Genomic DNA, 12109 nt, shown 5'->3' with positions numbered 1-12109 from the left:
TTAAATGCCTGCTGGCGATGCCCATGAGTCAGCCTACTCATGTCACACTTCTAATCAGATTTGCTTCTGTGCATCTAGTTAGAAACTTTGTCTGAGATGACAGGACCAGCTGATCGACCATTCAGAACATTAAGTAGACACCCGGGCATTTCCCATCGTCTGCTCTTCAATCCAATGCTCCAGCTGTTGCTGGTGGAAGTAGCTGAAGGCACTGGCATTCCCTGGAATTAGTCTGATTAGCAGATCAGTTCCGCTTGTTACAGTGTAGCCAAGAAACAGCATGGAGCTGCAGGCATTCCCAACCTGGCTGCCTCTGGAGGGAATGCCAGTCATTTTCAGAGAATGCCAGAACAGCGGCGGGTTATGAAGCATTTCCTGCCATGTAGCTACTTCTATCAAAAGAAAGAAACAAAGAAAGAAAGAATAGCAATCCATTCTCTACTTCTTCCAAGGAATACCAGTGCATTACCTGGCAATTTTCTATTTATTTTTTTGATAATCTAATTCTATTGCATTATAGCTGCACATTCAGAGCTCTAATGGTGCCCTGTTTATAAAAGGGTACAGACTCTGTGGGCAGGGCAGGGCAGGGCAGGGCTGGTGTTGTGTTGCCTGAATTTTAGTTCTGATTACTTCTTGTGAGACTCATATTTTTCTGTTATTCCCTGATTGTATCCTTCTTTGTGTTGTGTTCACTTCACATGGACCTCAGGTTTTAATTGCTATACTGTATGTCTCTCTCTTTGTAAGACACCCCTCCTTGATCTCTAGTTTTATTCCTGGTGTCTTACCTTAAATTATCTATTGGATACCTTATAGTGTTGTTACAGTAATTCACAAATGCTGGGGCTAGAGTTCAGAAAGGACCCTGGATGGATCACCCGTTCATTACAGGGCCCACTTCACATGGACCTCAGGTTTTAATTGCTATACTGTATGTCTCTCTCTTTGTAAGACACCCCTCCTTGATCTCTAGTTTTATTCCTGGTGTCTTACCTTAAATTATCTATTGGATACCTTATAGTGTTGTTACAGTAATTCACAAATGCTGGGGCTAGAGTTCAGAAAGGACCCTGGATGGATCACCCGTTCATTACAGGGCCCATTCATGCACAAACCAATATAGTGGCAGCTTGACACATACTTCTTTAGGATGTGAGAATAAAATCCAAGTATCCACAGACAAGCCCACACAGAGACTTAGGGAGGATATGCAAATTCAAAGCAGACAGCTGTAAATGGGCATGGGATTAGCAGCAGTGACTAATGGTAAAAACAGATTTTTAAATAGACTCTTCGATAAACTACATACATTCAGGATAAGAAGGGGAAGCTGTTACTACATTCCAGTAAGCAAACTATGCCCTGGTACTGTTGAGCTGAATATCAGGTGGAGCATCTAAGGGATTCTAACTTCCTGTCTTCTTTCTCACTCTCATGACCTTATTGGGCACAGGACTGGTGGGATGTTCTGTTGAAGATATTATGTGAATGTTGTGAAGTTCAGCAGGGTGCAGAGGTGCACTGTAGTGGTTTTCCTGTGCCCTCTGGGATCTGGTTGGGACCACTGCCTAGACAGAAAGCCAAGATGTCATCCAGGAGCCGATCAGGACCACTGGCTGGATGGAACACAAAGGAGAGATCTGGGGATTGAAGAGCCCATCCTGGATGGAGAAGTGAAGGTGGCCAAAGAAGGACCGTGGACCACCTATTATTCCTTGCAGCCACGAATGAGCAGTAGCAAGCTAATCCCAAGCTGCAGTCAAATATAGGTGCCCCTGGCCCTTTAAACAGACAGACTTATGACCCAGAATCAGCCAATTGGTTTGTGACCATTTTAAGAGAAGCCTCCTTTCCTCTGTCTGGTAAGTTCAGAGTCAGGAGTGAAATGGATGCAACAGCTTGCCTGCCAAGAAAAGTGGAGAAAAGAAAGAAAAAAATGCTAATATCTTTGGGGAACATGAGTAGAGGAGAAGGTAGGCCAGTGATGACATATCTAGTATTGTACAGATAGGCTCTGAAGTGACAAGTGTTTCATGTTTTATCTTTATGTAACCTGTATCCTATACCTACATGGTACCCTTCATTCTACAAATACAAACCCTTGTGACGGAGTGCTTTTAAGTGAAGGGTTGACTCAAGAGTACCCCCACTGCTCATACTTTGTGAAGTATTTTTATACACAAGTTGGAGGGTTGAGTCTTAATTGTTATTAATGGCTGTGGTTGGAAGCAGTTTTATTATATAATAGGATTAGTGTACTTATTTAAATTATAGTTTGACTCCTGGCAAACCCTCTGTATTGAATTTGATATCTTCAGTACCTGGGGTGCCACAGCACAACATGCATTCTAGATTATTATACTAGATGTTCTTGTCTGTTGGCAGACTATTAACAAACAAACAATGAACAGCTACTAGAAACCTAGTCATATATGCTTCAAATCACAAATATAACCAAATAGAACAATATTGTAATGCAGGAACAACAATAAATATTATACCAATGAATTCTGAAAGTAATAAGTGTTCAATACCAGCTGGAGTTCTTGTGGCTGTTACATTCTGTGTAGCTATCTCTTTACTGCAAATTCTAGACCTCCTGCATGTCTACCATTACTTGACCTCTCCACTTTCTCTGATACTGCAGACCCATTGCTGATGCAATATTATTTTGTGCCATAGGCCAAGCTTATTAGTGCACCACCTGACTGTTCAGTAGCTAACCCATGCGGCTGGGTTCCCCCACTCACCTTATTTGCCTTAATGGTGCTCCGGCCCTGTGTAGACCATGACACTCTTCTAAGGTATCTGAGTAACAATCCTAAATATACCAAAACATGTAACTTTAAAATGTGTGTCTACCTTTCTAGAGAAATTGAGCCCCTTTTGTTGCTGATCTATCAAACTGTCTGTTCAATATTTTGTGCTTGGTCCATTACAGTCATTTTTTTATTTCAATCATCAGTACCAGATACTCTTCCACTCATATAGGAAGATCACTCCTGAATCTGTATCAGGAATAGATAAGCTCTTGGTGACATCATGAGGAGTCAACTAATTCCTACAGCTGAATGTAAACATCTTCTGGGATTTCCAACTCAGCTCCAAAAAAAAGTTTTGAAAATTTCTTTCAATATCCACTAATGCTTGCCTTGATGTCACACTTGGCAGTAATGAGTAAACTTTAAGAGTAGCAAAAAATATGAACTACCTACTGTCCTTCAAGACACTAAACTGTTACAAGTGCGAATTTTAAAATATACATGTTGGATAATCAAAACAAACATGTATGGAAAAAGTATAAAACATTTCAGGGTTTTGTACATGAGGAAATACAGTATCTGTCATGTAAGCAAAGTTTAATTCACTATTTGAAACAAGGAAAATATGGGACAATCCATAGTCTGCCACTTGTGTGCTATAGGAGTGTAGGTCAACAGCGGAGGTGTGAAATGTGAGACATTGCAAAGGAAAGGTGAAGATTTTTTCAAGAAAATATAAGAGAAATAAATATTGTTGTATGAGATGCAGAAACCAAACAAGTTTAAGAAGGAAAGATCACCAGCATTAGTGTGTCAGTACTACATACATGGAAAAAAGTGCGTGAGAGATAGAAAGAGAGAGAAACTGTGGGCTATGTTGAAACAACCACCTTGAATAAAATTAGAATAACTTTCAAAAGAAAGAAAAAACATGGAATGTTTTGCAAACTGTGTAAACAAAACATGTTTAAATTGAAAAGGATGCTATAAAACTGTGGTATAACATACTGTAGAAAGAGTGATGGAACATATGAGGACCCAGAACAATACACGTTCCATGTCTAATGTCAGTGCTGAAAACAAATAAATAAAATGAAAGGGATTTTGGACTGAAATGTTTTTAATTAGTAGAGTTAGGGCTAATATTATTGGTAGGTAGTGTCATTTTTCTTCTGAAAACTTTTGAGGGCTTACAGTATATCTCTTACTCTGAAAAGCCGTTCCACATTTATGCTCCATGAATAAGGGGTTCAACACTATTAGCGTTTCTCTGCCAACAAATGTGCTACAGCATCTTTATCAGATACTTCTAGACTGATCTTTAAAACCCTACAGATGCTTAATACGTCTAATCAGATTTCTTCTAGCCTAGAATAAACATAACATTTTTAGACTTGCTTAATTCAGTTCAGGTCACAGCCTATCTCGGCTGCACTGGGTGCAAATCAATCTCAGGGCCCACTCATGTGTACATCTGCACTCACCCAGAGGCCAGTTTAACCTGACATGCATATCTTTGGGGATGTTGCTGGAAAACTGGAGCACTTAGTGGAACATACTATACATGCAGACAAAGGAAGAACATGTATACTCCATAAGGACAATATATGATGCATTTTTACAATCTGCTACTAATCTATATACCAGTACTATATGTAAACTAATGGCCACGGTGCTCATGGCCAAATTACATAAAATAACACCTCTCTCCGTTCAGAAGAATCTCTCTTTTTTCATACCTCCAGATCCCAGAAAGACATTTGACATTGCACTCATCCATAGCCATACACAGAGATACATAAATAGACACTGTCTATATCAAAGACTTACACATTTTTGAGATGTTAACACTTATTGAAGTAAAAGCCAAAATCAAGACAAATAATGTCAAAACTTTTTTCATCTTTACTAGCACAATATCCAAGTGAAAACAATAACCTTTGCAATGCTGTTGTTGCACAATTGTGCACACTCTCCAAACTAACTCTGAGTCTGCACCTTTTGCTTAAATGTGACAAGACACCTCCTAAATCAGGACCAATTACACAAAGCTCCAACATACACTCTTAAAAATAATGGTCCTTTAACAGCATTTTACTGGGCTCTGTGGTTCCTCACAGAACCATTGCTTGACAAAGAACCATTTAAATCTGGAAAGGGATCTTTGCATATAAAACTGGTTGTAATATGTGTAAAAAACATGAACATTTGATACATAGTACACTACCAAGCAGGATACAACACATCATCTTGAAATCAGCCTCTGATTTTGTATGCAGTGACAGTCATTTAAAAAAAAAGTATTCTTTGTTACTTCACAAATCTGTTATCATCAATTCACGGCTATTTATTTTACTTGTTATGGATCCAAATAAAAGGTTCTTTCTGGAACTTTCATGTGGTTGGTTCCAAAAATCTCCCCCTATGAAGAACCACTTTGGCACCTTTATTTTTAAGAGTGAATGATTGCTCCCAGACCAGAGATGAGCAGCAACATTACCGATATTACAACTGTCAAACTAATATTCCCTCACATCCTCATTAGACCTGGCTAGCTGGATTGCAGATCCTTGATCCTGCAGGAAACCACGGCTTTCATTGATGGATACACTGCAATTCTTGGGTGCGCCCAGTCTGATTTCAGAAATGAACTGATAAATTCAGGAAAGGCTGAAACGTTCATGTTCGGTTAAACTTACTTTGGAATACTGAAGAGCAATGAGGAATACATTATTTATATACATTAAGTATATATACTTTATTTTACAACGCTTACGCTGGTAAATCCGCTTTGTCATTAAGTTGTTTTATGAAGCTATTTAAGACAGACCATGATCTATAAAGAAATAAGCAGATTAGCAACATGGATAAAAAATGTCACATTTTAAGGCATTATTGTGGAAAAAAAAATGTGTGCGTATTGGGAACGAGGCATGGTATTTTCACATGATAAACACGAAAATACGACAGGCCATGTAAAAGGACACAAGAGAACAGAGGAATTTAGTTATTTTTTTACAAATCGCGTGTGTTTGGTGGCTCCAAATAGCTACTCAGATAGTCAAGGATTTCTGAGTTTGGAACTTCTTCATTAATCCAGAGGGTGCGTAATCAGTGTCTGCACTTTCATTTTTTTTTCAGTACAGTACTCCGGTTTTCCTCCCACGTTAAGTACTAGGTTAGTACAGTTTAAAAGTGGATATGTGTGCAAAGGATTGGCGACCAGAGCTGGTTCTGACCTGGATTTGATGCCGCCAGGTCAGGAACCGCCATTCCTCAAACCTGATGAGGACTGAAGTTACGTATAAGCGTCTACATAAGTGTGCGCTGCTAGGGTTTGGTGCGACGTCAAGGGTTTGTGCCTTCAGTGCCTGAATAGACACCTGCCACCCCCCAACCCGCTATCCTGAAATGAATATGCAGGTTAGAAAATGGATCAATAGGTCAGAAAATAAAAGAAAACACGTACAATTCTAACACCAACACCCTGCAGCAGCCCCTTGATGGTTCTAGGGATTTCAAAGTCAACTGGAGCGTGACCTTTCGACACTAAAGACCCGCTCCTGGCTGTATTTTATTTGCTTTGCCTTTTTTATCAGTGTTTTTTTTTTTTTGCTAGTGCGGGCGTGACAGGAAACTCGACGATATGCAAAGATGACGCCCTCCATGTGTTTTACTATCTTATAAATTGTGAGGGACTCAAGACATATTTTAAAAATATGGATGCGGAATATATTTCACTGAGGTTACGCCCTACCACTACTGAATGCAAAAATAACAGTAATGGTATTAATTTGGTCTTTCATCAGTGGAACACTCTTAATAGATACTAAATGTTCACTAAATGCTCCCAGAAGAAAGTGAGTTGAGGCGCGTGCTGCACGATGTTGGTGTGTAGGCCTATGTCATTCATACACCGCAACTCGCCAGTGCTAAATTAACATTTTCGCTTTTTTAAGTGCTACCTTGGCACTGCAAAAATTAATTGAACACTGTCGATTTTTTTCAAGAAATTAAATAAGGTTAAATCAAAATGATTTCATTAGCCAAGTCCATTGTTCTAAATAATAATACATATTAATTCATGTCTACCCACCTCACAAATATTAATTACAGTGTGCACCGAAAACTGATACACAAGGAACGGCAAGCGAGACAGGCAAAAGCAATTACTGTCATCAGTGTATCACCTTTCAACCTGCAGATGGGAGGCACTGGGTCTAGCTCCTGAAGGTGGGCGTTCCTTTCATGCCTAAGGCAGAAGGAGTTCGCCTCTGTTCCCAAACCTTCTTCATTCCTCTGCGAACATACTCACAAACACACACCACACACAGAACACTTTCTCTCATCGGCTAAATCAATTAGCGCCCATGCTGCGCGATCTATTTGGAATTCTCATGTAATTCTCACGTAGTTACTATAGCGCAAAAGGCTCTTCCCAGGGAGGGCGCCAGAGACCAAGCTAAATGTTCGGAGCTTCCAAATGGTGCTATCAGTAAAGCAGCCAATTAGTGGTGTTGCCTATATTTTCTGAACCCAGCCAATGTGACTCGTTGACTGAAGCACTGCACTTTAAACCTCAATGCTGTCCAACTCGACATTTCATTCTTCATTTTTATCTCTCTGTGTAAACCTGTCTAAGCCTAGTCAGTAAATAAATAAATAAATAAATACTGCCGTCAATATTGTTCCTGAAAAATCGCCTGGGGTGATGCTCACTATAAAAAAAGCGTGTTTGTACGGGGCTGACAAAGAGCAGGTTGTACCTAAATAACAAAGACATAAAACCCAGTTACATCAACAACCATAATTTTTCTCCCCACCCATCCTTGATCAGATTCTTCTAATCCAGTTCAGGGTCACAGGGGCCATGGGCCATTCTGGTAGCATTGGGTGTACAATATGGGCATTGGACGTGGTACCAGTTAACCGGAGGACACGGTCAATCATACGGGGCAATTTCGAGCTTTAAGTTATCCCAATATGAACGTCTTTACATTGTGGGAGGAAACCCAGAGTACCCATGCAGCCATGTAGAAAACTCGTCAACTTCATACAGACACTCATGTGAAATAACGATGTACTATTCCCCATCATAATCATTAATTGCAAACTAGCCAGTACTTATAAGATGATACATTGCATAAACTGCAACGTCAGCTTTATCCTTCCTGACTACAACAAACCACACACACACACTTCAGTGCAGAGTCACTGCATTTTCGTTGGCATGGTGACAGTGAAGCGGCGACAAAGCCAAGCACAGTCTCTGCTACAACGGTTTATTTTCCTGTTGGTTTCTATGTATCTATGTATCAGTTAAAAAACGGTTAAAGATAACAGAATGGCTCTATATGTCGCACTGAATGTATGTATTGTCACGGGACTTTATAAAGCAAGGCTTTATAAATTGTCATGTTCAATATGATTTTTTAAACAGCTCTTATGAAAGAGTTGCGGGTGTCGTACAGTTCATAAATGTACAATTGGCAGGTAAACCAACTGAGACTTTAATATCGAAGAACACGTTTAAAAAAAAAAAAAAAGAATATGGGTGCAAATAACGGTGCCCGTTGTACACAAGGAAATTTGATTAAGTATATTTGAATCCATGGTTACCTTTTGACGTGTATCAATTAAAAGCGAATTAAGTGTAATTTTATCTTGGCAACCAGTGGTTTTAATTCTGGTGTATATGCGTTAAAACTACCAAACCGTAAGAAATGTTTTTCAGTCTCTTAAGATAAAACGTCGCATCAACTCAACATTACTGTTTTCTAGATATCTTTCCACTTTAAGCCTGTCTGGACATTTCTAATACACGAACCAACCTACCCCAACACCCCCAACACACATTTTTGGGTTTTTGTGTCTGTGATGCACCTGGATTTGGTCAAACACCTGGCCAATCCAGGGCAACATTAAACAAGTTTTAGTGCAGGGATTTGGTGGAACTTTTCCAGCCGAGATATGGAGCTCTTTAAATCCGTCCCACTTTGCGTTGTGACATGTAGTACATGGCTGAAATCCGATAGTAGCACGCACGTGCACACATATACAGACACACACAGACACACCAAGCGCCTTATCAGATCACCCATCTAGCTTTGTGGAGGGCTTTAGGGGCGCCAGTTTTAAAATAAATGTGCCCGTTTAAACGAGACAGTTATTCAGCAATATAGGCGAGTGTTAGAATTGCGTAAATATTACACCCTTTTCTTTCTTAAATAAAGGAATACCGAACAATATAATACTCGACGTGGCTATAAAAGCCCTAAATTAATAAACTGAAGGAAAATCTCATTACCAATGTCTTAGAATTTTGATAGGCAACTGTATCACAATTTTCTCGTTTATTGTAAACATTTGAGAAAATCAGTCGACTGCTTAAACCACCGTTTTGAAAATTACTTATTCAATCTTAAAAACAAAAAGGTATATATTTGTTATATACGAAATTCACCATCCTAATGGACGCCAACGTTCATAATTCATTCCAAATACATTTATATATGCCTGGTGATTTCGACGCGCCCGAAAAACAGAGCTCCACAGCTTGTAAAAACATGCAGTCTAGTCAAATAGAGCAAAGTAGAAACTAAATTACAGTAATAGCAAAAGGCGCGAGTCCTCAGATGACATGGAAAACCACGAAGTGTGTACCAATAACCTCATAAACAAACAGCAAATCCTAGTTTAGGACTGTGAGCTTGTCTGTTGCAAGTGAAACCTCTTCAAACTATTACAAATCGTACAAACGAAGTCTCTGTACTGCTCGATAACCTGGACTTTCACCGTAGTTCATACACGTTACATATGCAATAGATCGGCAGTGGCCTTTGATTGCGTGGACTTCGGTTTGCTATTCCAGACAGATAAAGGTGGAGCAAGGGATAATCGAAGACATGAGGATATTGCCACATGCTTGTTCGTGTAACTGCACCGGAAATATTTCCCCTTCTACACCCAATAATAAATACAACTATACAACGCATCATTGGCAATTTTGTTTTATTTAAGCCTTCCGAAAAGGAAGGCACTGTTTAAGAGCATTCCGCTTATCTTTGGCATCACATAATATAAAAAAAGATACCCCGGATATAAAAATGCAGTTCAATAAAACTGAATTTACAATACAAAATGTATACGATAAGATTTCTTTCAAATATATACAAATATAGTGCATATTCTCATGTTTTAATACAGTTCTATAGAAAAAAAATATTAAAATTTAACCAAAACACGAGTGTCTGTGCCCTGGTTTCAAGTCCAACATTTCAAAATCTGTGTTTTTTTTTTTTTTTTTCACCAAGGTCTCCAGACAGAGTCTGCAGTCACTGACGGTGCCCCCGGGGACACTGAAGCAGGAACGGGCGTACTAGAGTTATTGGCATATACTGGGATAACGGGTCCGTTAGGTGCAAATGCTGCATTGGGGATGATGAAAGCGAACTGGCCGTCTGATGCCGGGACGATCTGGAAGCCGCTGTATACCTTTGTGGCTTCGGCAGGGGAGAGGGCCGCTGGATTCGCTTTGCAGGGTACTCCTCCCAGAGGTGGGGCCCCAGGGATTTGTACCAAAGGCTGTCCAAAAGCAGCATGTGTGGGGCCAGGAGGCAGCTGAGCTTGCGTTGGGTAGTTCATAGCGTTGATCTGCGACATACAGTTAGCCAAGTGTCCAAGGAGTCGTGTCCTGACCTCTGTATTGACACCTTCACAAGTTGACAAGAACCGGGTCACCTCGTTCATGCATTCGCTGAAGCCAGCTCGGTATTTCCCAAGGACGGTAGGATCGGAGTTTAAAGCAGCTATAAAAGAAAAAAAAAGAAAACAATCATGAGTTCGAAGGCATGGAGAGCTGAAATTGAATCTCTGAAAGTAAAGGATGTCAAATGGACATCAATTCCAACCAACTGCCCCAGAAATAAAGACGATACCTATGTCCTTTATAAAATAATGCTTCAACTCTTAAAATTTGCAATATTTTTCTTTATAAAAGGGCAATAGATAACAATGTAAAACAGAGATTGGGTATAGAGAGTCTTTAATGAGAGTAGGTGAAATTCCCAGTGCCAGATAACTAAGAAACCGAGGCATGACGCCCTCTGAGTCTTCTCTCCCTCTCCCGGAAAAACCGCAAATTGCGTCTATAAATAATCCAGACCGTGGGAAAGGCGGTGTGCGCCAAATCATCGGAGCGGCTGCCGAACAGCAGCAGCTACACCATAGACGGAAGTCTGGAAGGAAAATCCGGCAATGCTAGACAGGCGGGCGGTTAATCAGGAGCTTAATAAATCAAACTCACCTGTCATCTGAGCTCGCTGAAGATTTCGGAGGTGCTTCACTGTCATTTCAAGAATGTCCGCTTTTTCGAGCTTGGAATGTCTAGAACTCTACAAGGCAATCAAGGAAAGGGAACAGCGATGAGACAGTGAATTAGCAGTATGGATCGTCGCTGTCTGGTCCATCCGAACTGACAGTAATAAATACCCCTAGCACAGCTGTACAGGGGGCGCAACACCACTCAAAAGTCACTTACATCTTTTTTCAGTGCGTCCAAGATTAGCGTTTTCAACTGACCTAGGCTCTCGTTGATTCTTGCTCGCCGTCTTTTCTCCATAATAGGTTTCGACGACTGAAAAAGATATAGAAAAACAAATTACTAAGTGACAGAGTGCAAATGCCGCCGCGAAATCAACTTAAGACTGGCAACAACTACGCGCGATGAAAGACCTATTTACCTTTCTGTGCTCGGAAGCGGTCTTCGGCTTATCTGGCGTGGAATTCATACTGGCTGGAGTTGCCGCCACCGGTGATGAGGACGTTTTCTCCATCATATCTGCCGGCATGATCCTCTGAAAAGTATCCCACTGTACGTTATTGAATATTTAAGGTTAAACAAGGGCTGTTATTGATCCTACGAACTTCTTGTCTTGCCACTTGTAGTTAAGATACTGAACACTTTCTTCACATAAAAAGGATTCGTGATTTTCTCTGAGACGTTTGCAAATCAATTCCACTTTATCGCAAGAGTATCCTGGTAAATGTGCCGGGATGCGTGCTGTCACTTGCGTGCTTGGGGCTTCCTTGTCATGCGCGAAGCCCTCCTAGCAGCCGCCTCAGTTTGGTAGTGAGCGGCCCGACCGCGCGCAGCTCTATTTATATCTGACACTGCACGCGAACGGCTCGTGTGAAACTTCCCAAACTTTCTTTCCCACAGTAACTTCCCACCAATCAGCGCCACAGACACGCGGCTCAAGGGGAGGACGGCTCGTGGACGGCGGCCTTCCATTGGCTGCCAGGCGCCAGACTAAGCGTCCAATGACGTGAGGCCAGGCTGAGGG

General features: G+C 40.7%; 1 protein-coding gene across 1 annotated transcript; it reads right to left on the bottom strand.

Annotated features, from left to right (window-relative positions):
* Positions 1 to 9759: 9759 nt before the first annotated feature.
* Positions 9760 to 11905, bottom strand: her6 (hairy-related 6). The gene is made up of 4 exons (XM_039766065.1): positions 11507 to 11905; positions 11305 to 11400; positions 11071 to 11158; positions 9760 to 10573 (listed from the first exon to the last, which is right to left on the bottom strand). Exons 1-4 carry the CDS (start codon positions 11612 to 11614, stop codon positions 10071 to 10073), a joined length of 795 nt encoding a protein of 264 aa, XP_039621999.1. The 5' UTR covers positions 11615 to 11905; the 3' UTR covers positions 9760 to 10070.
* Positions 11906 to 12109: the final 204 nt, after the last annotated feature.

Source organism: Polypterus senegalus, chromosome 1 (assembly GCF_016835505.1).
Source record: "Polypterus senegalus isolate Bchr_013 chromosome 1, ASM1683550v1, whole genome shotgun sequence".
Taxonomy (NCBI): Eukaryota; Metazoa; Chordata; class Cladistia; order Polypteriformes; family Polypteridae; genus Polypterus; species Polypterus senegalus.
This window is presented reverse-complemented; position numbering and strand designations above follow the sequence as displayed.

What these genes read in the sequence shown, in the direction of transcription:
- her6 (XM_039766065.1), bottom strand. Translation starts at nt 11,614, where the DNA reads ATGCCGGCAGATATGATGGAGAAAACGTCCTCATCACCGGTGGCGGCA. An exon ending in CCGCTTCCGAGCACAGAAAG is followed by an intron (nt 11,401 to 11,506) that starts GTAAATAGGTCT and finishes TATCTTTTTCAG; the next exon opens with TCGTCGAAACCTATTATGGA. An exon ending in TCAGCGAGCTCAGATGACAG is followed by an intron (nt 10,574 to 11,070) that starts GTGAGTTTGATT and finishes TTTCTTTTATAG; the next exon opens with CTGCTTTAAACTCCGATCCT.